Source organism: Neophocaena asiaeorientalis, unplaced genomic scaffold (assembly GCF_003031525.2).
Source record: "Neophocaena asiaeorientalis asiaeorientalis breed wild unplaced genomic scaffold, Neophocaena_asiaeorientalis_V1.1 scaffold23, whole genome shotgun sequence".
Classification (NCBI taxonomy): domain Eukaryota; kingdom Metazoa; phylum Chordata; class Mammalia; order Artiodactyla; family Phocoenidae; genus Neophocaena; species Neophocaena asiaeorientalis.
The window spans coordinates 2417929-2444953 of NW_020175047.1; the positions used below are offsets into that span (position 1 = coordinate 2417929).

At 38.3% G+C, this 27025-nt stretch overlaps 1 protein-coding gene across 2 annotated transcripts in view; it reads right to left on the reverse strand.

Annotated features, from left to right (window-relative positions):
- Window positions 1-27025, reverse strand: part of DLG2 (discs large MAGUK scaffold protein 2) — a 783758-nt gene that overhangs the window by 464864 nt on the left and 291869 nt on the right. The window contains exon 9 of one of the 2 annotated variants that reach the window (XM_024763574.1): window positions 2189-2344. The exons of the other annotated variant lie outside the window; for it this stretch is intronic. Within the exon in view, the coding sequence (XP_024619342.1) occupies window positions 2189-2344 (156 nt within the window). The remainder of the gene's footprint in view (window positions 1-2188; window positions 2345-27025) is intronic. 2 annotated transcript variants of the gene reach the window in all.

Consider the following 27025-nt stretch of genomic DNA (forward strand, 5'->3'; position numbering starts at 1 on the left):
GAAATAAATATGAAAAAGTATGGAAAAGGAAAGGAAAGACTAGGGAAAAGGATAGGGACAGAATGAGAATAAATAGAAAATAGAATTCCCAAAGGGAAGATGAAGGGTGAGGGTGGGGACTAGTGCATATCAGGACTGCTGAGGGTATGTAATACGAAAAACACATATTCAACAGTATACTGCAATTTTTAAAAAAAAATTGGGGGAAAAAACCCTGTGGTTTTCATAATACAGATTACAGAAAGTAAATGGAGAAGAATCGTATCTGGTGGGTCCATACAAAAGGTAGATTCTGTCATCCACTTACTGGTGAGTTTTTAGGAAGGGATGCATCACAGTCCCCAGTGGGAGGCAAGGAATGTAATTCTTGTGTTCATCAAAAAAGAACACGGGTTAAAAAAAAAAAAGATTCATTGACACTGAGCCAGATGAAGGGAGATGAGCAGGCAGGATAAAAATAGAGAAAGGAAAGACAAAGAGAAATGGGTGGAGAATTTTTCCAGCAAGCAAAGACGTCTGGGCCGTCATGCCTATGCCTATGCAGGTGCTAGTGGTCACCTGGGTTTGAATCCCAGCCCTGCCACTTAGTGGTGGCTGATCGTGGGCATGTCAGGTAACTTCTCAAGCCCCGACTTCTGTATTTGTAAAGCAAGGATAATGATAACATCTACCTCATAAGGTGATTGTCAGGGTTAGGAGAAATAATTTGTAAGAAGTGCTCAACAACACGCCTGGCACACAGAAGAGGTCAATAAATGTTAGCTGCCTTTATGTAGCTGACTATTTATAGATGCATAATTACTAGAAAGTCGTTATTGTAGGTGTGTGTGTTCCTTCTCCCTTCCCTATGGCTATGGTGACTTTGCCCTCTTAGCTTCAAAATTGTATTGTTCACTGTACCAAGAAAACGTTTTTATAATTTGTTAAAAGTATAGGAGGATTTAATTAATATTTATAAAGAATTTTAAAACAAGCAAAGCTATTAGGCTTTACCTGTTGCAAATTAGTGAAAATGCCCCAGCTGATTACATAGCCAAAACTATGTTTCTCATCTATTTCTAGAAATGTTAGATATAACTTAAAATTTGTTATTGAACTCCCCTAGAGAGGCAAATAATTGACTTCTAAACTTATTCTTTGAAAATCTCCAAAGACAGAGATGATGTTCTAAGGAGACCCTCTTCACTATGAATCACTCTAAAATCTGTATTTTCTCAGTCCTAATAATATTATGAAGACATACGAAGATATTCTGTCTGAAAACATAACAATATAAGCACCCCATTACATGTAGAAACATCACAGTTGAGATCTCCCCACTTTAAACTAAATTGGAACTACCTTATGGAACACTGCATTCTCTTTTTCTTTCTCTCTCTCTGGCTGCTACAGGAAGATAGGGTTTTATTATCTGTCATACATATGCTTTAGAATTATAATGCAGAATTATGTCCAACCTTTAGACTTAGAAAAATTTGTTTACAAATTGTGGAAAAACTCAAAACATTCTAAGATCAAATCTGGACTCCACAGCTATTGGCTATATCATACGGAGGGAACTGCCTTCACTTCTCTGAACTTCAGTTTTCTTATATAAAATGGGAGTAACTAAACAAGATAACAGATGTTAACATACTGTAAAGGTGAAGATTATGTTCTTTGTGGTTAGTTAGAACCAACTAGTTCTGTAGTTTTGGATGAGTTGTTTAATACCTCAAGGAGTCAGTTAAATGGTAGTATTCATTTAATAATTTAGTTCAAATATTAAACGGCAGTAATAGTATCTACTTCTTAGGCTGTTATGCATGGAGCACAGTATTATTATTCAAAACGTATTAATCAAAAATGTATTCAGTAAATGTTCTCTTTCATCCTTCTGTATGAGGAGAATAGTGCTAATTAAATTTCAGAATTAATTCTTCTGGAAAAATATAATACCTTATTAAAAATGCATGGGAATCAAGAACATTTAGAGCATCATGTGATCATGTGTAAGTGCTCTGTGATCACACTAGAAAAAAAAGTCAATGTTCTTAATTTCTCCCATTGCCCCAAGGAGGAAGAACATCTTTCCACCCTGAGGAAGATGTAGAGTGCAAGAGAAGTAAGCAGAGGTGGATTCTACCCATTCATCCTTGTGGAAGCACATGCAATTCGAGAAGATGAAGTGAGGAAGTGCATGCAGTACCTGGTCATCTCAGAGTCAGGGAGCAGGCCTAGGTGGTAGTGGGGGTAGGGAGCTGAGAGAAGGAAGCTTTTGTCACACTCAACAGGGGAATAGTGCCTGGGAGAAGCAGGCTTATCGCACAGTTTGTTCACAGTGCTGTAAACAGGTTCCGGAGGCCTGGTGATACAAGAGGCAGACAAAGAGATGCATGGTTAGCACACACACTAAACTGTGCAACTAGCAGCATTTCACCATACTCAAAAGTGAACAACCCAAACAATGCCATGGGCTTCATCAGGCCTGAGTTAAGAGTCTCTTTAGGAAACAGGTTCTCGGCTTAGGATTTAGAACTTCGGCTGACATGTGGCATGACTGAAATCCATGTGTCAGATACCTCAGTAGAGTTATAATCAGCCTTTAAATGCTATATCTTTTTGGATAAGCCAGTCTGAAATGGCAGACTTTGGGATTCTCTGGCACGGCTCCTTCTTAAACTTGAATCTCATCTTTTTTTTTTTTCTTTTCTTAATTTTATTTATTTTTTATACAGCAGGTTCTTATTAGTTATCCATTTTATACATATTAGTGTATACACGTCAATCCCAATCTCCCAATTCATCTCACACACACACACCCCACTTTCCCCCCTTGTTGAATCTCATCTTAAATGTGAACTTCAGAGACCTTCCCCGACCACTTTGGCCGGGACACACTGTTAACTTTTCACAGCACCTATTCATACTTCATAATATTTTTTCTCGGCATGAAATAATTTTTTTGTTTATTTTAAATTTTTATTGTCACTCTCACTACACCATAAATTCTATGAGGAGAGAGACTACGTTTATTTTGTTAACCACTTAAAATACAGTCTGGCACACAGTACATATTCTATTAACTATTTGTTGACTGCATGTATGAATGAATAAATGAATACAACTTCCCACATTTATATTGCGTTTTTTTTTTTTTTGGTGCCTTGCGGGGGTTGGTCTTACCCAGGAATCTAATAGGTTATATGACCTGAGTGGTTCCTCCATATATTTATTCCGAGTTTGTCCCCCAATAATTGACTTCAGAAAGTTTTCTACAAAGAGGATAAGCATTTTAGTAAAATTTCTATTAAGTGAATTCATCTAGGGATACTGTAACATTATCTAAAATAGCAACATTGTTATAGCTGCTATTTACAAACATGCATAGTATGACTGGGTAAAATTTTCTACAATTTTTGGTCACAGATCCATGTAAAAACAAAGTCCTTGGTTATTAAAAGTTTTTTCACAACTCTATTCGCCACTTTTTAAACACATGGTCTGAAATAACTACCAATACCTTTCCAATAAGGTAAGAATGGAAAGATCGGAACTTAAATGGAAGTACCACTGGCAGTTTGGGCCATGGACCCAGGAAGGGTAGGCTTAGCCGGGAAGGTAAGGAGCGTGTCAGGAAACCGGGCGATACCCATGAGGTCATACCCAGGGGAGGCAGATAGCGCCCCTAAGGGCCACAAGACATCATGTTGGTGGTCGCGTGCCTGAACAAAGGCACAGGAAGTGAGGGCACAGTCTGTGTTTCTGTAGCCCTAGCCCCCAACATGGCCCCTAATGTATAACAGGTGCTCAGTCAATGCTTCCTGAACTGACCGAGGATGGAGAACAGGGAAGAAAGGAGGATAAACAAAGCATTAAAAACTAACTACCTAGTTTATAATATTACTGTGGCCAATCATGGCTTAGACATACTGTCTAGAGACTTGGATTCTTCTCTAACACAAAGCTTTCTACCACATGGAAAGAGATTCCTTGATCTGTTTATTTTGTATAACACAGTAGAAGGGCTGAGGAGTAGGCAGGAGGAATCTGGAGGCCTATTTTGTCCCCCAGAATAACTACCTCAGTGGTAAAATGAAGTACTTTGGCTTGTTCTATCCCAGTGGCTAACCCTGTAACATTTACAAGAAGAATTAAAGGTTTTTAAAATAAAAGAGCCAGACTTTTTTCTTACATTAGGGAATCTATTCTTAGGGAAGACAAGTGCTCCATTTTTTAAAAAATCTAGTAAGCTTGTAAATTTCTGTTTATCAATGATACATACACATAATTTATAATGGTAAACACCAGCCCTCAAAAAAGGCAGCTGCAAAATCATTCTTAAAAAGTTTTTTGTTTTTAAATCAGTTCTTATAAGTAATTCACACTGTGGGAAGTAATGTAAAAGGAAAGATACTTTTAGTTAGCCACTGAAACACATCTTTTAAAATAGTCAGATTGACTATTGTTTGATTTGGGGGGGAGGGGGTCTGTTTTTGCTTTGTTGATATAATCAGCTGTATGAAGATTAATGTACATTTCCCATAGTTTTAGAGACAGAAAGACTCATGATTCTGGTTAAAGTTGCCTTGGGAGATCACAGTCTTATTTGTACCTAAAATGTGTTGTCTACACAAAAATTGGAAAAAGCTTTGTATTAATAGGCTGCATAAATATGAATTAAATAAGAAATGAAGAGGCATGCATGAGCTCTATGGGAATAATTCTGGGTAGGTTATCACAAGAGGACCTGCTATTATTCTCCAATTTTTCCACGCTGAAATAGAGCCACTGTGGCAGAGATGGCTGGATTGCTTCCCAAACATTAATTTTTCCTATTTCTTATTTCTTAACCTTTTTTCTTATTAATAGATATCAACTTTTTCATTGGGCACTTTTCCTGTAATAAAGACTTTATTTCTCAGCCTTGTAGATGGATGTGCTTGTGGGATTCCTGAGATGGCTGCTTAAAGGGAAGCTACTTTAGCTGAGACCCCTGCAATTGTATTCTCTCCCACATCCTCCCTCTGCTGACCTGGAACCCAGATATGATGGTTGGAGCTTCAACAGTCACACTGGCATGAAGCAACCTTGAGAATGAAGGCAAACGATACAGATTGTAGAGCATAATGGTAGAGCTTGTGCCACTGATGCCATGGAGTGATACTATACCAACTCTGGACTACCTACTCTGGATATCTTCTTTGTATAAAAATAAACTATCTTGTTTAAGCGAGTGTAATTTTTTGTTATATAAATAGGACTTAATATTAACAGATATACTCCTACAAAATGTAAGACTGATCATCTAATACAAAGAAATTACTACAGATAGGGCCTACCATAAGGTACTAATACATTTAACTCTATCAGAAGTCCAAATAACACTTTCTTTGTACAGAGAAAAATTTAAAGAATGTTATTTTCTGACTATATAATTTAGAACCCCTGGCTGTTTAGAGAACCCACTGAATCTTTATTTAAAAAATACATATATAAAATGGTAGCTGAAGTGTCCATCGACAGATGAATGGATAAAGAAGATGTGGCACATATGTTACATCAGTGGAATATTACTCAGCCATAAAAAGAAATGAAATTGAGTTATTTGTAGTGAGGTAGATGGACCTAGAGTCTGTCATACAGAGTGAAGTAAGTCAGAAAGAGAAAAACAAATACTATATGCTAACACATATATATGGAATCTAAAAAAAATGGTCATGAAGAACCTAGGGGCAAGATGGGAATAAAGACACAGACCTACTAGGGAATGGACTTGAGGATATGGGGAGGGGGAAGGGTAAGCTGGGACGAAGTGAGAGAGTGGTATGGACTTATATACACTACCAAACGTAAAATAGATAGCTAGTGGGAAGCAGCCGCATAGCACAGGGAGATCAGCTCAGTGCTTTGTGACCACCTAGAGGGGTGGGATAGGGAGGGTGGGAGGGAGACACAAGAGGGAGGAGATATGGGGATATATGTATATGTATAACTGATTCACTTTGTTATAAAGCAGAAACTAACACACCATTGTAAAGCAATTATACTCCAATAAAGATGTTAAAAAAAAAAAATGGTAGCTGATCTAAACTGCCAGCCCAGGGCCTAAGAATAAAGGAATCAATGACTTCCTTGAGGCCATAGAACACTGTCATGGTGATGTCATTTCAGTAACGTTGCACTTTCTGCCTAAAGAGCTTATTCAATTTTCTCAGTCTGCTGTTGTCTCCACAGACCAAGAAAATGATGTTACCAATTTTCTTCTAGTCTTACCTTGGTAGCACTATATTTTGAGACAAATTATCAGAATCAAAGCTGGCTAATACATATATACCTTAAGAAAAAAAAAAATCCTACCTGTATTGTACTCATTTAAATTAGGGAAAACATTTTAGTCTCTGAACTCTACAATAAATTCAAGACAAAAAAAAAAAAAATGAGGTCCAGCACACTATTCAGTGCTGAACTTGTGAGCCTTTTACCTATATTTTTTGGAACCATTTTATGACCAAAATATTATTTCACAACTCACATGTTTAGAAGATTTGGTGTTTGGGGCAGGCTTAAATATCTTGGATTTTAGAAAGTCACTTCCAGATTGTTTCATAGTGGATTGATTCTTTGCCTAAGCTTAATTACTCTTGATTCAAAGTTTTATCAAACTCAATCAAAAGAGATACAGCTATTCATATTGCAGGCTTATTTTTACCTATCACTCAGCTTTGATTCCTTTTCTGTTTTTTTTGCATGTTATCTTGTACAGTCACTGGCTAAAGAGTAGACATATGAAATCCAGTTTCTTTTCTTGATTGTGAGAACACTTGATATCTCAGAAGATGGGTAGATGAAAAAACACCAAAACATGACAAAACACTTGACAGGCTTCACAAAGACTTCTTGAAACACTGACAAAGTCCTCATGCAACCGAACAACTACATTAAAAATATCAGCGAGAATCTCCTTTTACGTGACATAAAAATGGGGTTCACATTTGAAGGTTTCTGTCTGCTAGCTTTATTACAGTCCTAGAATTCTATTATGTGTTACGTACTATACCAGCCACAGTAAAATATCCAGTAACTACTACTACTGTCTGAACGTAGGAAATGGCACATAGTAGGTACTTTAGAAATGTCCCTTTGAATGAATGGATGGAGATGTATATCTATAGGTATAGATATAGATTTTTTTATAAACATTCTCCACTGAGAGAAATGAAGAAAGACTTCTGGCATTTTCAAGAAGCCCTAAGTTATTCTGAATCGCCTAACTAGGTTTAAAATTTTTAGACCATCATTAACTACAGGTTAGATGACAGAAGGACAGAAACTCCAAAATTGTCAGGAACTGACAGGTTTTTTTCTTTTTAAAAAATTTCTTAATGATCTCAAATTACTTCTTTATTTCAATACTAGGAACTGACAGCTTTAAATACTGGTTGTGCACAGTTTATCAACTCTCAGAGGGATGGGCTTCATGTATGTGCAAGTCTGGCCACAGCAATGCCTGCTCTCACTTCCTGTGAGAGTCACCCCACAAGCTCGGGGCCCCTCAAAGGCTTCTCAGCCTTGAGTTCCATAAAGCCTAATGCCAGCAGACAGCATCCTTAGTATTTCCCTGCAGTTATATTCTCTGTGACCTCTCTGCCAGACAGACAAGAAACGACAACTTATGAGCTGTCACGGGGATCTGGGTGGCAAGAACAGATGTCACCATCACTTCCAACGTATGCAGTAAAGAAGTGTCACAGGGAAAGCCAGACACAATTGAAAGGGCCTGTTTATCCCATTGCAAACCTCCAGAGTAGCCTAGGTCAGAAGGTAATGAATATGGAAATCCAATCCAAGGTACCTACTGGCTCTCTTCATTTTGTGGATGCCGCCAGAAGGGGGGAAAGGTAGTTAGAGATATTAGTGTAATCTCTAAGTGAATTTATAAACAAATCATTTATCTTGCTGTCCACTTATCAGGGGCCATGGATAAATGGCTTTGTAGTCTCCAGTGCTGAGCCATCAGCATTTATTTGCATATCTATGGGTTTATAATTGCAGGCTCTTATAGCATATAATTAGCACACCCTGGCCCTTGGTGATCTTTCTTTTCTCGGAACACCATTAGCACTTGCAATTTGTTCTGCTTTCTGGGGGCAGTTTCAATTGCTAGCCCACAATGCTGGTGTATTAGAGGCAGGTGCTTCACCTAACCCTATTCTAAGGAAAATTACCTTGCCTGCAACTGCTCCTTCCCATTTGCTCCACTTGACTCCAACCCAACTCAGTCCCCTCCCTAGCCAAAGCTGCTCGGACCAGGACTGGACCCCTGACTCTGCAACCACGGCTCGTACGGTAGTGCTCAAAAAAGTCAACGCCAATTAGATACTCCTATGGAAAGTGAATAAAGGAGCAGGAAATAATTGTAAACTGGTAGCAGAAGGGAAAGATGCAGACAGGTATAGGGTAGCTGTAGCTGTGTCCATTAATTATAGAGCACCAAATTTTGTTGTGAAAAGTAGCAGTTTCTTGAATCCAAAATAACGGTCTGGGTTCATTTTTTAAGAGGGCTATTAAGGCTCATGCTACTGAACTTCTCTGCTGGTTCCCATATGACTTGAGTTGTATAATGAAAATCAACTATCACATCCTACCATATTTCCTTACTGGAGCTTAGGTCAGATCTTTTGTTTGCAATCGAAAGAGTGAAAATGAAACAGGTACTTTGTTTTCATTGTCCTTTTCAGATCACCTCAATTAGACTATGCCACTCAAAAAAAAAAGACAAATGCTTGAACCTGAGACCAATACCATGCTGATCCTGTCTTTAAAATTTTGTTCACTTTGCATTACTTTTATTTTCTAAAAGACTGTATCAAAATATTATTATCTAAATTACTGAGTTTTCTGGTACCCCCCTGAAATGTTGCACCTGACCTGTGTGTTTCACTTGCCACACCCTAACTCCCAGCCCTGCACCAGAGACGAGTTAAATACAGCGATGATGACGACAGTGATGGTGACTGTAAATACTCATCTGTATGGCACCTGAAGATAGGAGGTCAAAGGAATGTGACTCGTTTCTCTTAGAGGTACAGGAAGAGTGCCTCACTTTACTGAGTTTTCCATGTCTCCATTAAAGGTACTGCTCTCAAAGTCCTCAGGCCATCTCAGGCAGGGTTCTCACCTCATTATACTGTCATATTTGGTGCACTGGGCTCTTTCCTTCTCTAGACTATTAGCTCATAGAGGATCAGGACCAAATCTCATCTATCTTTGTTTCCCCATAGCTTCCATGAGCATAAGAAGGTATGAATGAAGCACTGTCATAGAAAGGGACTAGAGCTGTAATAAAAAAAAAAAAACATGATCAGTACTTTTAATTCTCTCTTCCTGAGCTAGAACTCAGGAAGAGCCTAAAATTGCAGTAGGAAGGATTTGGGTTATGTATTTGTATGCCTTTCACCATAAATCTCTCTGTCATATAGACTGAGATGGATAAATCTGTATACCATTCAGTTTCTCCAACCCTCATCCTGCTGTGACCTTCCTTGGCTGCCCTAAATGGGCAGGGAGCATCCAGCCCCATGCACTACCTTAGCAGGACATAGACCCAAACTGCCTTAATGGTGGCAGTTGGTTGGCCGAGGGCTTGGATGCCTAAGCATCTAGAATACTGCCTGGTGTAATTTGGAGAAAAAGATGTTTAAACCTTAAGAGCGTGCCTCAGACTCTTCTTTATAAATAATACATTGCTTTTTGAGCAAAGGATTTGGAGAAGGAAGCATAAGAGGATTGAATTTCAGACCTGGGCTAATAGGTCTTAAGCACAGAATTCTGGGAAGCCTAAAAGTAATTAGGGGATAAAAGAGAATATCGGATCAAGGCGTGAACTACGTGGCTCAACACATGAACTTGACATTATAATGATAAGGATTAAGGAAGAGGCTGATTTCTCTTACACTTGAAGCAGAAAAGTGTTAGCCATTTGGCGAAGGTACTCTCAGGAACTTAAAGTCTGATATAGAGCGATCTGGAGAACAGATTGGTCTAGATGATTTGTAAGAGCCCATTCATCCCCTTAATTCTAGCATCATCAGATTGGGCCCCCAAAGACTTTTACCACTGGGGCCCTTGGAGTAGACGCCCATTGGTACCACACTCATGTAATTTTCACAAAACTTAGCTTCCTCATTTTAATGATACTAAAAAACCTCTGTAGACCGGCAAAGCCGTGAACTGTAAAATTCTACACAGGAGTAAATTCTTATGAAGCAGTGTGGTGAGTGCAAAGAAACAGAGCTAGGTTTGGATTCTGGTTCTCCGAATTCTACCCTGTGTGAACTGCTGTTTCTTCACTTCTCTCAGCCTCAGCATCCTCATTTGTAAAGTGGGCACAGCAATACCAGCCTGAGGGTGGCTGTGAGAAATAGAGGAAGAATGCACCTAAAGCACCGAGCCCAGTGCAGGGCGCTCACTGCGACGTCATCAAACAGCAGCCATGTTATCTCGATTATGACCCTCAGGCACTCACACCGCAGAGAAGCAAAGCCTCTGAGAACGCTGCTCTCACTTTATTATAATGTGGAGGGAAGTAACAATCAGTGGTTTTCAGTATCACAAAAGGCACTGGCTAATAGTGCCTTCTAAAGGCTCACTTTTGCTCCTGATTCTAAAGGCAACTGATCCTGTATCAGAGCCACGTGAGGGGGATGTTCACTTTCTCTGAGCTCCTCAATTATTTTCTTTGCCTTTAACAAGACATCATCCCCAACCCTAACCCCAAATTTATGCCTGCACCTTCATAATGATTTGCTTTCCTGTGTGGCTCACAGCTGCGGTGTCATAGCAAACTGTTGGGCCATAAGTAATTTGTTATTAATAATAGTCATGTACCATAATCTATAACTATTTACTCTTTAAAAACAGAAATTAGGATGGAATCCCCATTTTCTCTATATAAACATCACTCTCAGTTATATTTTACTATGCTTATTGAGGAGAGAAATGGCAGACCATTTAAAGTTATTTTAAAAGTTTTGCATTATTAAGTGTTTTATTTCCTCAAAAGAATGTTTGGGTTTCAGCAAAATTGGCCCCTTTTATGACAGTGGGTTATAAATGGTTCATGAGTGTTTTATTGGAATAAGATGTTGAAAGTCGATGACCTTGACAACGATGACTATTAACAGGCATATTTCCAAAGAATGAGGAATCACAGTACTGTGGTATTGGGTGAATGTGTCCAGCTACAACAGTATTTTTGTGGCATTTTGAAAGATGTTGAAACAAATATGATCTAAGACACCAGATCAGTACGGCCAGACCAAGGCCTTTGAGACATGGATTTGAATTGTTGGAGGAACGTTTAATATGTCCTGTTGTAGTGTTTAAACTCTTTTATTCTTTGTAAACCTACTTTTAAAGATTAAAAAAAATTTTTTAAACTGACCTCATGGAATAAAATATAAATCTACAGAAAAAAATCAGGTTAATAGTTACATAGCATCTTGATGGAAAAGAAAATATTAAGCATAGGATAAATAGAAGAAATCACATAAAAGATGAGAGATTTGACTACATAAAATGTAAAACTACGGAAGTAAAAAAAACCTTATAAACAAGAAACAAGCTGGGGAAACATCTACTCAAATATATTTATCAATATTTTAAAGATGTTCCTACAACTCAATAAGAAAGAACACAAACTTTTAATAGAAAATAGAGGCTGTACCGCATAGCACAGGGATATCGGCTCGGTGCGTTGTGACCGCCTGGAGGGGTGGGATAGGGAGGGTGGGAGGGAGGGAGACGCAAGAGGGAAGAGATATGGGAACATATGTATATGTATAACTGATTCACTTTGTTATAAAGCAGAAACTAACACACCATTGTAAAGCAATTATACCCCAATAAAGATGTTAAAAAAAAAAAAAGAAAAAAAAAGAAAATAGGGGCTGCTAGTGCCCAATCACAAAAGAGGAAATAAAAATGACAAACAGACACACAAATATAAATGTTTAACCTTAGCAGGAATAAAAATAATACAAATTAAATGATACTCCCCCTTTGCCTGTTTAAAAATAACAAAGGATTTTCAAATCGATAAATCATTATTTAGTTGTGGTATGGTAAGATAGACACTCATATTGCTGGTGCTATGAAGTGTAAAACCCCCTTAAAACACCTCAAGAAAGCAATTTGGCAATATATTTCAGGAGTTTTAGAAATAATCCTGCCCTTTGTTTCAGCAATTCTACCTCCTGTGTGCAATCTTAAGAAGAGAAAAAAAAAAGTGAATAAAGGCTTCCACAGAAAGTCTTTGTGGTCTGTTATAAGAGCAAAACAGAACAAAAGGAAACAATCAAAGTGTCCAACAAAGAGATAAAGGTATAGAATATAAGATATATCCCCATGTTTAGTTATTAAAGTTAATATTCATGAAAAATTGTAATGATACAGGAAAATATTTTATTGGAGTACAAAATTATATATGGGGTTGTCGGGGAATGGGAAGTGAGAACACCTAATTCTCTTACCACTTGGGAAAGAGATTTGAACTAAGATGTGAAAGAAACCACAGGGGAAAGTAGGATTCAGGTGCAGGGCGGGAGTGGGATGAAAGAGGGCTTTCTAGGAAGTGGTAATACACAGCACGTGCAAAGTTAAAGGGGAATCTGAGAACAAGCCCCATTTAGGGAATTTGTTAAAGGCTTGAGTAGGAGACAGACTTGAGAAGATGGGCAGGTCTTGCATACAACTATAATATTCAAAGGCGATGGGAAGCCATGGAGATTAGTGGGCACTGAATGCAATTAAATGAGTTTAATCATTTTGACTGTTCATTTGCATATTCATTCATTCATTTCATAAATATTTACCAAAGGCCTCCTCTGTACCAGGCCCAGAGAGAGGTACTAGATATATATAGATTAGTGACTAAGATAAAATGTTCCCTCTGTCATTGAGCAAACTTTTTTTTGGCAAGGAAATCTGATTGCAAGGAACAGTGACTTATTTGAGCTACTTCAAGTAGTAGGACATATGCACATGGCAACTCAGAAAAAGCTGAACTGGCAGAGATGAGGAAGGGTGAGATCCAATGAGCTGGATCTTTATTCCAGAGCTTTCCCTTCAAGAGGACACCTTTCCTCTCTGTGCTATTTCCTTCTTCTCTCTCTACTCACCACTTTTGTTAACTGACAGTTTAGAAATGAGATACTCTCTACCTCACAGTTTCTGCTTGCTCTTAGCTTATGCTTCCTAATAACATCAACTTGCACATGACTCATGATGGACCCTCTGGCCTCCTTTACATCATTAACTATTAGCTTCTCCTTTCACTTACAGTTGCTCACTTGGCCTATTTTTTAATGAAAAATTCTTAAGAGAGAATTTGACAGACCTAGTTCACTTTTTTGAGTAAAGCACATTATTGGTCACTGGCTAGCTTCTAAATTGGCCTCCTTTGGGTCAAGTACACACTCAGTCCTTTCGGGTCTGGCTGGGGGGTGAGCCACCCAATCCTTTTGGGTCTGCCCTTTTGGCAGAGCTGTAGGCGGGGCACAACCATTTGAGGTAAGCTGGGCATCCCACTGGTATTCTAAGGTTTGGCCTGTGGAGTAACTACCCACATCTTCATATTCTCAGCCAGGTCTGTTCAAAGGTGGTATAAAGAAAGCAGAACCATTCCTTTGGGAGAAACATTTGGAAACAACAGAAGAGTTTGAACAATAGAAAAATATGGGGAACATCACATTCCCCCCTGCCTCCAATAAGGTCCAAAGCTTAATATCTCACTAGGGTTTCTCTCTGTTTATCATGGTATTAAAACATAATATTGCAAAATGAAAACTCTACCTCTACAACAATAATTTTCTTTCCTCAGAGGCTCCAAGATGATTTCTATCTGTGACGCTGCAACTAAAGGTTTCTAAATCAGATTAGGTCTTGAGTTTTAAAATTCACACCTACGTATGAATTTCTGAATATGTTTAGCTCAATCATATCTTCTAAAACAGAATGCGATATGTTAATTCAACTATATACTTCTGTATGTCGAGTTTACATTATTCATACTGACTCTAGGGGAGAAAACCCCTTATGCCTTTAACTGAATGAAAGCTCAAGTGGAGTATAAGAGCAGCTCCCTTGGAGGAAAGATAATGTTCAAATATACGCTCTACTTATCAACAGGAAGGATGAACTGGCTTTAACCAAATCCCTTAAATGGGTTTCTTTTCCGTCCTTTAGGAAATGGTACATTTTCCTCTATTTCATGCAGCTGTTGTCATTTACTCTTTTGGGTCTGTTACTGCCGGCAGGTTATGAAGACTGTCTGGTAGCCAGGAAGGAAGGATAAGACATCCATAAGAACAAAAGATTGCTGTCACACTGCCTCGCCCTCTTTCCAGAGGATTGCACTTCTAAAATCGGATAAAGAGATAGCCTGAGGTCATAAGTTATCTTGAGTTGATGGTTCACAGGCAACTAAAATTTACATTGATTGGTCCTTTCTTCCAGCCATATATTTTAGGAAGTTCCTGTGAATGTATGTATAACTTGTTCCTGGTTTCTAGCAGGGTCTCAATCCTACTTTCTCCATAAAGTCTCTGAAGTTTATGGAGGCGGATTGCAGACTTTTCTCTCTTCAAAACTCCTATATAGTGTATTCTTTATGATTGCCACTTCGTTTTGTACTCTGAGTATTTTAAATAATAATAACAACAACAATATCATCAACATCTACTTACAAATACCTCGGGAACTTACTGTGAGGCAGGCATTGTGCTACATATGCTTTATATATCATATATTATGTAATTTACCCATTAATTCTAAGGCATATATAATACTATTATCTGCACGACTTAGCAGTACCTTGCCTCTTCTCACAGAGCTGACCTGTTAGTGGTAGGGATGGGCTTTGAATCCAGGTCGCCTAGTTGCAAAGCCTGGGTATGTAACCATTATGTTTTATTTTAAAAAATTCTCTGTCTAGCATATACTTTCCCTCAAGGGTCTAATTATATTTCTCGGTCATCCTGGCAATTATAGCTCCTATTTTAAAGGCAGTAGAGAATAGAACAAAGAGAGCAAGCTGTGAGTCTGACTGTCTAGATTCAAGTTCCAGCCTCATTACTTAGAAACCATGTGATCTTGGGCAATTTGTTTAGCTCTGTGCCTCAGTTTCTTCTCTTGTGATCAGGAATAGTGCCTACCTCTTAAGGCCTGATGAGTATTAGACGGAATGATGCTTGAATAGCACTTAGCACAGTGCCTAACTGGCACTTAGTAAATGTCATGATTGCCACAGACTTTTTTTTTTTTTTAGCGGTTCGCGGGCCTCTCACTGTTGTGGCCTCTCCCAGTGCGGAGCACAGGCTCCGGACGCGCAGGCTCAGCGGCCATGGCTCACGGGCCCAGCCGCTCCGCGGCATGTGGGATCTTCCCGGACCAGGGCACGAACCCGTGTCCCCTGCATTGGCAGGCGGACTCTCAACCACTGCGCCACCAAGGAAGCCCTGCCACAGACATTTAAACAAGAAATCTGGCAGTCGGGTACCCAGTTTATACATCCATCTTTAGTCCCTTTTGTGGATGTGAATTCATTCTTAAGAGTTGATTTCCTCTTATGATGACAAAACCATGTTTCTGGCCATGCTTAAGATTGCCAGATTTAGCACATCAAAATACAGGATGCTCAGTTAAATGTGAATCTCAGGTGAACAATGAATCATTTTTAATATAAATGTGCTAATATTGCATAGGACATATTTATACTGAAAACTGCTCATTGTTTATCATAGTTGAAATCCAGTGTTTAAATTCAAATTTAAATGGGCATCATTATTTTATCTGGCAGCCAGATGGCCCTTTGCCTTGCAAGCTCTCCACTGTGTCGCCAGGATTCTGCCTTCCAGCATATACATTCACACTGTGGTATAATTTACTTGTTTACTCTGAGTCCCATTTTGGTTTGGTGCATTCTTTTAAGTCAGAAAATGTTCTTAATTTATTTTTGTATTCCCAGTATTCAATGCTATATCTCTATACCTATGCCCGAATTCATATCTATACTCAAATCTACACATAAGCTGGAGACAGATAATAGTTAAATAAAAATTTGATCTAGATCATATTATATATATTATTATGCAGCTGTTTTTATTTAAAAAATTTAAATTGTATGTTAGACATCCTTCCAAGTCAGTACACATAGCACCATCTATCTTTTCTCTCATAGGTGCAAAGACCTTCTTTATACATCAGTGGCAGTGGTATAAACTGCTGAACTTATGACCCAGAAATCCCACTTCCAGGAATGTGTCCTACAAAATTGAGTACAATAGGTATACACAGAATGTCATGGTTGCAAAGTCGTAAAAGCAAAACACTGGAAAAAACATGTATGGTCATCAGTATTGAACGGACATGTAAGTATTAAAAACATTGCCATGGAAACAGATTTGGTGACATGAAAAGATATTCACAACATATTATTAAATGAAGAGTGCAGGTTAAAATAGTATATATGCAGTTTAATCCAATTTTTGTAAGTAATAAAAAACATAAAGTATGATCTCAATTTTATATAATAGATACTGAGAAAAAAAGAGTCTGGAAGCATATGTCAGGGAATTTACTGAATATCATGTCTGGGAAATACATCTACATAACATTTTTATTTTCTCTCAATATTGCATGTTTTCTAAATAACTTTTAAATGATTTTAAAAAGTGTTTATCGTATCAGCTGAGAGATAAAAAGCCATAAATCTGCATATGTAGTATGAGGCCAATTCTGTGAGAGGTATATCTCTATGCCTATATGTAGGTTTGGAAAAGTCACTGAAATGTTAACAGTGCTTTCTCTGAGTGGTGGAATTATAGGCAATGTTGATTTTCTTATTTTCCCATATTTTAAAATTATTAAAAATTTTTTCTTTTATTCCAGAGGACTATTAGAGATTTGTATTGGGTCTTGTTCAATTCAGCCCCAAAGATCTACATATTCTCAAACAACAGAAATGGAAAATATACATTTTCCCATTATAGGGCTAATTTTTATTTAATAATGAGTAACTTTTATTTCTGTATGATGTATAGGTACTAACAAGTTATTATAAGAGTGGTAATGTAGCATTATGAAAACTGGTTATGACTAACAGCATGGCTTAATGGATATCACCATATTTGTTATTTAAATTTGTCAGAATCTCATATGTCTTGAGTTATACAAATATATTCAATATTAAGACGATTACACCGAGAATCCATCCCCATCCTCAAGCCAATGAACTTGCTGCTGGGACTCTGGCTGGACCTCCCCCTGCTTTGCACTCCTTGTCCATAAATACAGCCCATCCCTAATCCTCAAGGGACTCACTGGAGCTGGTTCACAGCATGTGTTTCTTAATTGCAGTTCCTCCACTCTTCCTGAATAAACTCAATTTCTGGTCATTTGAAAAAATAAAAAATAAAAACACTTAAAAAAAAGATTACAGTTAAGGTTTAGTCTACTTCAGGGAAATTATGTGTTAACTAGGATCCTTTTATAGAAATGATGACAATTAAAACACATTTACAGCAACTGTAGTCTTTTTACTAATGCATCTACTCATTCATTTAACATATACTTACACACTTAGAAACCATACAGGGAGGCTATGGACATGGTGGAAAGAACATGAGCTTTCAGACTACAAAATCTGGGTTTGAATTCTGTTCTTCCACTTACTTAGCTGTGTGACTCTGGGGAAATTACTTAAATTGAATCTTGGCTGCCTTATCTGGAAAATGCTTTACCTTAAGCCCTACCTTATAGGATTGCTAGGAGATTAAATGAGATGCAATATACAAAGCCTTAAATAATCACTGCCATATGGTAGGAGCTCAATAAATAACTATATTTGTGTTCTATTTTTATGTATGAATCTAGATGATGTGGAAGATAAAAATCCGATCCAACATAGATTCTTCTCTCAAGCATCACTTTGTCTTAGAGAGATGATGTGCGTATGCGTGTGCCTGTGTGTGTGTTTAATCAAATAAGGCTAAAACCAGCTACGTGTGATGGCGGGGAAGGATAGACTGTCTTGGGAATTCAAACGAAGAGGAAATGATATCCTGCAGATAGAAGCAGGAACAATCTTATGAGGAGGCATCATTGGAGCTGGGACGAGAAAAATGGATAGTATTTGGACATGTGAAAATAAGGATGGCGATGGCTAAGGGAAGCATATGTTTGGTCGAGTGTTGCAAGAGCAGTCAGGGAGGCTGGTAAAGCTAGTTATCTGGTTAAGCTGGTTGGAGCATGGGGGCACGAAGGGGAAAAGTGGAAGATATGTCTGAAAATATGGCAATGCACAGCATATGAACCCATTTATAGCAGAGTTTCTATTTTAATAGACAAAATAAACTCCCTCAAATCTTGGGATTAGGTATATTTGAAGAATTTTATGAATATTTAATATTCTAGGTGGTAACACATTTTAGTGAAACACAAACCAAGTTTGAGTCCCAACTCTCCTACCTATCAGCTGTGCAGATTTAGTCAAGTTACCTCATCTTTCTGATTCTCAGTTCTGCACAATTGTGATAGATAGTACATGACAGGACTATTGTGAAAATAAACAGAAAAAAAAAGTATCCAAATGACTTATCAGAATGCTTGACATTGGCAGAACTCAGCCAATATTAATTGCATTCCCCACAGTCACCAGACTATTCTCATCATTTCCCAAACCTCCCCTCCCTCCCTGCCAAACACATTTTTGGGATAATCATACCGACGGACCTCTTGTTCATGCTCTGAGGAATTTTAAATAAGAGATCTCTCCTTGTATGCTGTTGTCCAAGGTATTTCCAGCAGGCTGAGTAAGAGCACAAAACACCCAGAGGGATGAGATAATCGGCACTGAAGTCCATCTGCAAAGAGGACTCCTGGCCAATAAGGAGGATCTAGACAGGACTGCTTCTTTTGGGAAATCCCAACTAGACCAGTACATCCAATGGAAGCAAAAGCTGCTTTTAAATGAACTACTGAAATGAAGATACAGCAGTGAAACCGGATGGAGGAGATTTTTCTTTTTCTTTTTAAGATTATCAATAGAGTGGAGGCTTCCATCTACCATATCTAACCAATCTGGAAGACATTCAGCAGAAGGGAGAAAATGTAGAATGATACATTCTGATCACAACTAAGATGGATATCATGCAGCAAACTACACGAGGGTCATAATAAAGAAAGAGACAGTGAAAAGTAATGGTCAGAGCATCAAAGAGCCAGTGGACTTCATAGGTTTTCAGTTTAGTTCAGGACACCTCAGTGCCAGCAAGGTGGAATGCAGAATATAGAGCTTAAAAGTCATTCCATAATCTTCTCTTTTGTCTTCATATTTTGATAAATCTACATGACTTTCCTGAGCTTTGGAATTGAATTTTGAGCTTTGGAATTGAATTTTGGGGATAGCGGGGTAGGGAAGGAAAATGGTTGAATATAAGTTTATTATGAATAGCAGAGAATCCCTATTTCTCAGTCACTGGTCACATACATCACCACCTTTAATCCTCATAGCAACAGACTTTCACAGTGGATATTACCTAGAGTTTTTGGATAAGGAAACTGAGGCTCAGTGAGGATAAGGTGGTACCAATGAGGGAGTGGTCAAAACGTGATTTGAAGGCAGGTCTCTCTGACTCCAGGGTTCACTATGCAATATTTCACTGAAGGATACTAAGTGGGAAAATGTAAAGCAAAATAAGAATTGCCAACAGTGTATGTGGTAGTTGTCTGCATTGTTGAATCTCTTGTGTTTACTGAAGCATCTAGATCAATGGGTTCCTATAAGAAGCTTGTAGTTACACACAAGAGACTCAAGGTATAGGTGGCAGCCTAATGGGGGTACGGAAATTGGATTCGAAATCTCAATTCACCTCCCCACAGCCTCTAATTTCTTGCCATTGGCATCTGTGATAGGTCCATGAGATGATCAACAGCTACTCCTGACTCAGATATGCATTTAGCCATAAGGACATTGTCTGGTCTGCTGTAAGATGGTAGCTATGTACTTAAGGGACCTAGAAGTACCAAAGATTCCTTTATAACATTTAACATTTATGACATATAACATTTGTTTCATGATAAAAGGGGGGTAGTGGCGTGTCTGAATTTGACTAACATAACCTGTTTCTTCTAAAGCAATGTAAATAATAAAGGAGAGGGGTAGGATAACTTATTGAAATATTAATGTGTGTTTGGAACTTACTATGTTTTTTCTTCCCCAAGTTTGAAGCAGCTATTCTGTCAGTGCAATGAACTTATATTTGACTATATTCCCTTGGCTCACTGGAGACTTGTGATACAGGAGGGAAAGCAGAATTTTCCCAAAGAAATGCTCTTCCAAGTTTTTGTTCTTCAAAAGTCTGAGCTCCTAAAGGATTGATGTCCAAGGAAGAACTTTAAGAGGAGAAGTAGGCAAGATAGGGCCCTACTATCAGGTGTAATTTGATTTAAAGAAAATAAAGTCGTGTGCCATTTAAAAAACATGTGTTTGTAAAGTAAAATGCATATCTGCTATAGGTGTATTTAAATAAAAATTCTAAAATTTTAATTGTAAAATCTAAGCACCATTGAACAAATTCTGTGATTGGTTAACTCTTGCTCAGGGGCAATGCCCTTTCTTGGGCATATTATCACTAGTATTGTCGGTGATTTAGTGTCACCCAATGTTTTTATAAAAACTCATCCTATGGGAGAAACGCCTGACCATGATTTCTTCTAATGTGCTCCATTTTGCTTTTATTTTTGGTAATATTATTTTTCTGAAGTCAAAGACATAATGAATTTAAGTCAGTGGTTCTCAAACTTGCCCGCATCACAATCATCTGTGAGGGCTTTTGTTCTATTTTTATTTTTTAAATTATGGAAACATTTAAGTTTTGCAATGCTACATGCATTTAAAAAAATCCAGTTACTGACAGAATTTCAAAATATAGATCCTATAAGGATATTTTGCCTCCAATTTGCATATAGAATGCTTGTCTATATTTCGTTGTGAATGTCTGAGTCATTTTGGGTTGCTAGAACAAACTACTATAGACTGGATGCCTCAACCAACATTTTTTTTTTCTCACAGTTCTGCAGGTTGGAAGTTTGAGATCAGGGTGCCAGCATGGTCATATTCTTAGCAAGTGACCTCTTCCCGGTTTACAGAGAGCTGTCTTTTTGCTGTGTCCTCATAATGCAGAAAAACAGTCAGCTAGCTTTCTGGCCTCTTTTTTTTTTTTTTTTTTTAATATTAATATCCCAGTTCTATCCCTGGACACACAGATTCGGTAAGTCCGGGGTAGGACTCAGGACTCTGTGTTTACAAAGGTTTCGCAGGTGACTGATTTGTTGTGAGAGTTTGGAACTAGTTTTAGACAGCAGACCTTTTCTTTCTGAGAGAGTTATGAAGTAGTCACATTTTGAGTTGCATCGTCTCTTTCAGTACTATACAATACAGGTATTGCTTTAAAATTTTTTGACTTGGTAATATTCAGCTGATAAATATTAGTATCTGTAGAGTGTAAGTATTAAGTTCTTTTTCCAAGGGACGGTAAGGAGTTCTACTCTTCTTTATTTCACCAGTGAGATACATAAAATTTAATTTTTGTAAGCAGAATTTAACCAAATATTTCTCTCTCAGCTACAGAACACAGTGGTTCTTGGGAAGATCCTACTTTGATTTAACTGGGGAGACCACCTTCTCCCTACAAGCTCCTCCTCACTTGTAACTCCTCCTATCTCCCTTTAGTCCTCATGATTTTAAACTCAGCATAACGTCATCAGGGCTACACTCAGCATTACATGGATTTGCATACATACTGTACGTGAAACTTCATCCAATCATCTATGGTCCAATTTAATGTTATACAGCAGGGGTCCCCAACCCCCGGGGGTAGGAACCGGGCCGCACGGCAGGAGGTGAGCGGCCGGCGAGCGAGCAAAGCTTCATCTGTATTTACAGCCGCTCCCCATCGCTCGCACTACCGCCTGAGCCCCGCCTCCTGTCAGATCAGCGGTGGTACGAGATTCTCATAGGAACGCGAACCCTCCTGTGAACTGCACATGTGAGGGATCTAGGCTGAGCGCTACTTATGAGAATCTAATACCTGATGACCTGAGGTGGAGCTGAGGCAGTGATGCTAGTGCTGGGGAGTGGCTGCAAATACAGATTATCATTAGCAGAGAGGTTTGACTACATAGAGACCATAATAAATTAACTGCTTGCAGACTCATATCAAAACCCTATCAGTGAGTGGCAAGTGACAATGAAGCTGCATCTTACGGAGTAGACTGGACATAAGCAACACACTTCGGGTGTCACTGTCTCCCATCACCCCCAGATGGAACCATCTAGTTTCAGGACAACAAGCTCAGGGCTCCCACTGATTCTGCATTATGGTGAGTTGTATAATTATTTCATTATATATTACAATGTAATAATAATAGAAATAAAGTACACAGTAAACGTAATGCACTCAAATCACCCCGAAACCATCCCCCCACCCCATGTGTGTGGAAAAATGGTCTTCCATGAAACTGGTCCCTGGTGCCAAAAAAGCTGGGGACTGGTGTTGTACAGTAAAGCCGTGGAATTAACACTACCCTTGGGAAGTGGGAAGTCTCATCATAGGTGTTGCTCTGCATATACTTGATTTCTGTGCTCAAATCATGAAGCTATGCAAAAGCAATCACTCCATTTACTTAAAAAGTTTTAGGATGCCTGCAGAGTTAATCTGAGTATTTGAAAAAGTATATATTTGTGTTTACTTAACATTCTAGAATTTTTAATTTTAGAGTGTTCAAATTAAAAATCAGGGACTTCCCTGGCACTCCAGTGGTTAAGACTCTGTGCTTCCACTGCAGGGGGCACGGGTTCAATCCCTGGTTGGGGAACTAAGATCCCGCAAGCCGTGTGGCACGGCCAAAATAAATAAATAAAAAACCAGTTTCTTTAACACAGACTTTCCTTTTTATATAACTTTAATAGTTAGGCTTGGTTTTGAATAAAGTCTTCTTAATTAGGATCTCTCTCTATATATATGTATATATTTTAAAAGAAATTGAAATATAAAGGAAACATCACTAAATCAACATAAAGTCTCAAAATCTGCCCTTTTAAGGCAAGTGTAAATATAGTATAAGTCTAAGTATTATTAGGCTAGCTGGAAGCATATTTCCCTTTTGTTCACTTCCTAATCTCATTGCCCCATCTCCAACCAGCACTGCTATCAATAACTGCAACCGGTCCTATAATCACCATGGTGTCCTGGACTAGAAGTCAAGACTAAAAATAATAATAATAGTAATAACGGTTAACCTGAATGCAGCTTATTTTGTGCCAAGCTCTGTTCCAATTGTTTTACATAGATTACTTCATTGAATCCTAATAATAACCCATGGTATAGGCATAGGTGGGGAAACAAGCACAGAGAAGTTACATAACTCATCCAATGTCAAACAGCCAGTAAGTGGTGAACCCAAAGTTATTATGAATCCAAAATCTGAGCTCTTAACCAAGATGCCACCCTGCTTCTGGACTCTGGGTTTTGGATTTGCCACTTACTCTCTATTGTTACAGGAGAAAGTTGGCATCTCTATCATCTCAGATTCTCAATCTGTTAAACAAGCATAGTAACATCTCTCTGCTCGTTTTGTATGGTGTTATAGGAACTAAATGAGAAACAGGAAAGTATCTGGGCAGTACTGGACAGCTATCAGGGTTTACCAGTTCTGCTCTACATGCAGAGCAAGGCCTCACATAATTGGCTTTGAAATCTCTGGCTATCACATTTATTTCAGCTCTTTCATTCTGCCTTCTTCCCCTGTCTGAACCTGGTAAATGAGACTTTAGAAAAAGATTAGGGGGAAAAAAACATAAAACAAAATATCGAGCAATACTGGCTCAGCGGACAGAGTTTCCATGTAGGACACAGTCTGCATAATAAAGGACTCACACGGTTCTACTTCAAGGTCAATCTAATTTAAAACGAGACCTAGGATGAGGGTTGATATTTAGATGTTTATACTCAGAGACACATATACTCACGGGGACAGCTAAGTTCTTTCAGGGAGGACTTAAAATGTTCATTAAAGCAACCATAGGGGGTCTGGTGTTACAGCCGGAATGAAAGGCATTAAGGACTCACTGACCCCCCACCTGGTAGTGCACCATGCAGAAGGCCTCCCTTCTTTCTGAGCAAAACAGATTGCCTCCCCTGAACAGGTTGTAAGTGTTGCTGGGAGGAAGCAATGACATAAAACTTTAGTTTTACCTTTATGGACAAAAGAAAAACCAGAGAGAGACTAATTTGAAGCACAGAGAAGATTCTAGAAATCTTAAAACTAATACTGCTACCCATGCAGTACAGCAAAAAGAGCCAGACGTTGGAGTCAGTTTGAATCCTGATCCTGTTCTACACCAACTGCGTGACCCTTGCTAGAGGGGTCAAGGATATGGATTCTGCAGCCAGACTGAACTGTATTCAGATCTCAACTTTGCTACCTACTATATGTAGAAAAACAACTTAGTGGAAATGTATCACATAATAATAATGATTATCCCTCTGTGGTGTGAGTTTTTCTTTATATTTTTGTTACTTTGTAACTTTTCTACAAATACATATTACTTTTACAATTAGGGAAAATATTAACACTTTTTGGAGAGAAACAGTTGAAGAGGGGTATAAAGCAATAAAAGGGGCAAGAAATAGATTAAAGATCGAAAAGGATGTCTGGAGAAAATGTATGAAGGCAGTATTTTTAAGATGTGTTTACTCAGATATAGCTTGCTTCATTATCTAGATTAAAGAAATTACCTAGAAGAAAAAGTGAATGATGCAACCCAAAACGTATGAAATTCATGTCTATATTATATAAGAATATAAGTCTTTGAAATGCAATAATTGTGTGCCACGATTTTCTTACATTTTTTTAAAGCAAACATCACCATTAACACGGTAGCCTTCCCCACAGTAGCAAACGCCACAGGAGGGGGAAGGAGTCCCTCAGGGATGGCAGTGCTGTGCTGGGTAATTTTCAAAGCACACACCACATGTGGACAATTAAGAACCAGCTGTCTTCTGTCTACTATTACTTTATTGACACCTGGATGTGAAAACAAACTCCTAGAGGAAGAGGCTTTGTCTACTTGTTTTGAATCATAATATACAGCCTGTTTCAATGTCACAAGATAAGGGCCAGAAATAAGTTACACATTGTGTTGTGGTAGTAGTTAACTTGCAATTTAAGGGGCCTGGAGTCAATTAACAGTCCATTGGTTCTACACGTGGTGCCTCCAAAATTTTCCATTGCCCACCATTAACCCTTTTTTTTGTCTCAACCAGCCCTGGAGGCCAAGGATAAATTCATTCTATTAAAATGTAATACAGCATCGATTAAACAATTATCTATTTGAATTTTACATCTATAATAACAATAGTCATAGATGTGCAATAACCATCTTCCATAAAATTATAAGGCCTAGTGTTGTATGTTTATGTCTGGTTATTAGGTACATACAAAATGACAAACACCTATAAAAGGCTGTCTTAAAATTCCCATGACTGTTTCATTTTTCCTATCATTAAATTAATTTCCCTGACAACAAACAGCAGCTTAACATGTTTTCCAATACATATTTGGATATCTTCCTTTGATTAAGATTCATCCCCATTAGCATAGCCACTCTCTCTGTTTCTAGCAGGATAGCTCTATCAATCATGCCTCACAGTTTATGTAAGTAAACCTAAATGGTTATGTGGAGCCACCATCAATAAAGACAAAACTCTCCTGGAGGCTTCCACTAAGTGGGTTATCCTCCATCTGTCTCACCCCTTTTGTCCCAGTCACCCCTTCTCATTACTATCCTTTGCTTCAGGACAGATATTATAATGCCAGGCGGGATCCCCACTGCAGAAATCAGGCATGCAGCACAGAGCAAAACAGATAACTGAGAGACACTGTTGATGCATCTCTGACGTGGTTAAGTTCAATAATGCCCTTTACAAACGCTGTGAGGAGTCTGATGCCATACTTTGCAGAATTTCTTTGAGGGAAAAGCTACATGGTGTTGGTTGTTGAGTGCTACTATGAATAATATATGGCAAAATCAAGAAATTATCCAGAGGATAATTGTATCTGGCCACAGAAGCCAGACTGACAGACTAGTTTTTATCATATTTGGTTCCACTGAATCCTATATTATATTTTCAATGAAGAGGGTAATAGATATTCATTGTGTTAATAAAAATAAAGATCCTTAATAAAGCATTAAGACTATAAGACTTCTGTAATACAATATTCTGAGGTGTGCTGGGAGATAAATTAGTTGAAAAAAACTTATATGTAGATTTTGTTTGAGCGTCTGCATACCCTTGTTGGCTACAGTTCCATTCCACCAAAAAATGATTTTATTTGTGGAGTAGTTCATCTTAAACCCTTGTTTTAAATGGTATTAACAAGAGGTAACATTTATCAAGTGCTTACTTTTTTTCTAAGAACTTTACATGTTTTAACTCAGTTTCTTGTCACAATAAGCCTATGAGGTGGGAAGTATCATTCTGCTCCTTTTAAACATGAGAAAACGCAGGCAAAGCACAGTTACATAACTTGCCCAAGGTCACACAGCCAGGAAGCGGTCGAGGCAGGACCCTGAGCAGGGTGGCTCCAGGGCACACCCACCTGAGCACTGTGCTGCCCAGATCCCGATTCTAAAGCAGGCACAGTTGTCTGCCTAGGGCACACCCAGTTCTTTTTTCCTATACTTGGTTAATGGCAGGTAGGAAAAGATTTCTTCACTATGTCAAAAGAAGGACCTTCCAGTTCATCCAGAAATGGTTTTAAGTCATTAAATATAAGTTAAAAAGAAGAGAGCCTAGAACAGGACCAGACTTCACTGATGGAAAGTGCTGACATCCTTTGAGAACCTGTCCCTAACGGAGACCACAAAACTTGAGATATAATTAAGAGGTGGTTTCTATAGCACAGAGTTAATAACTGACAT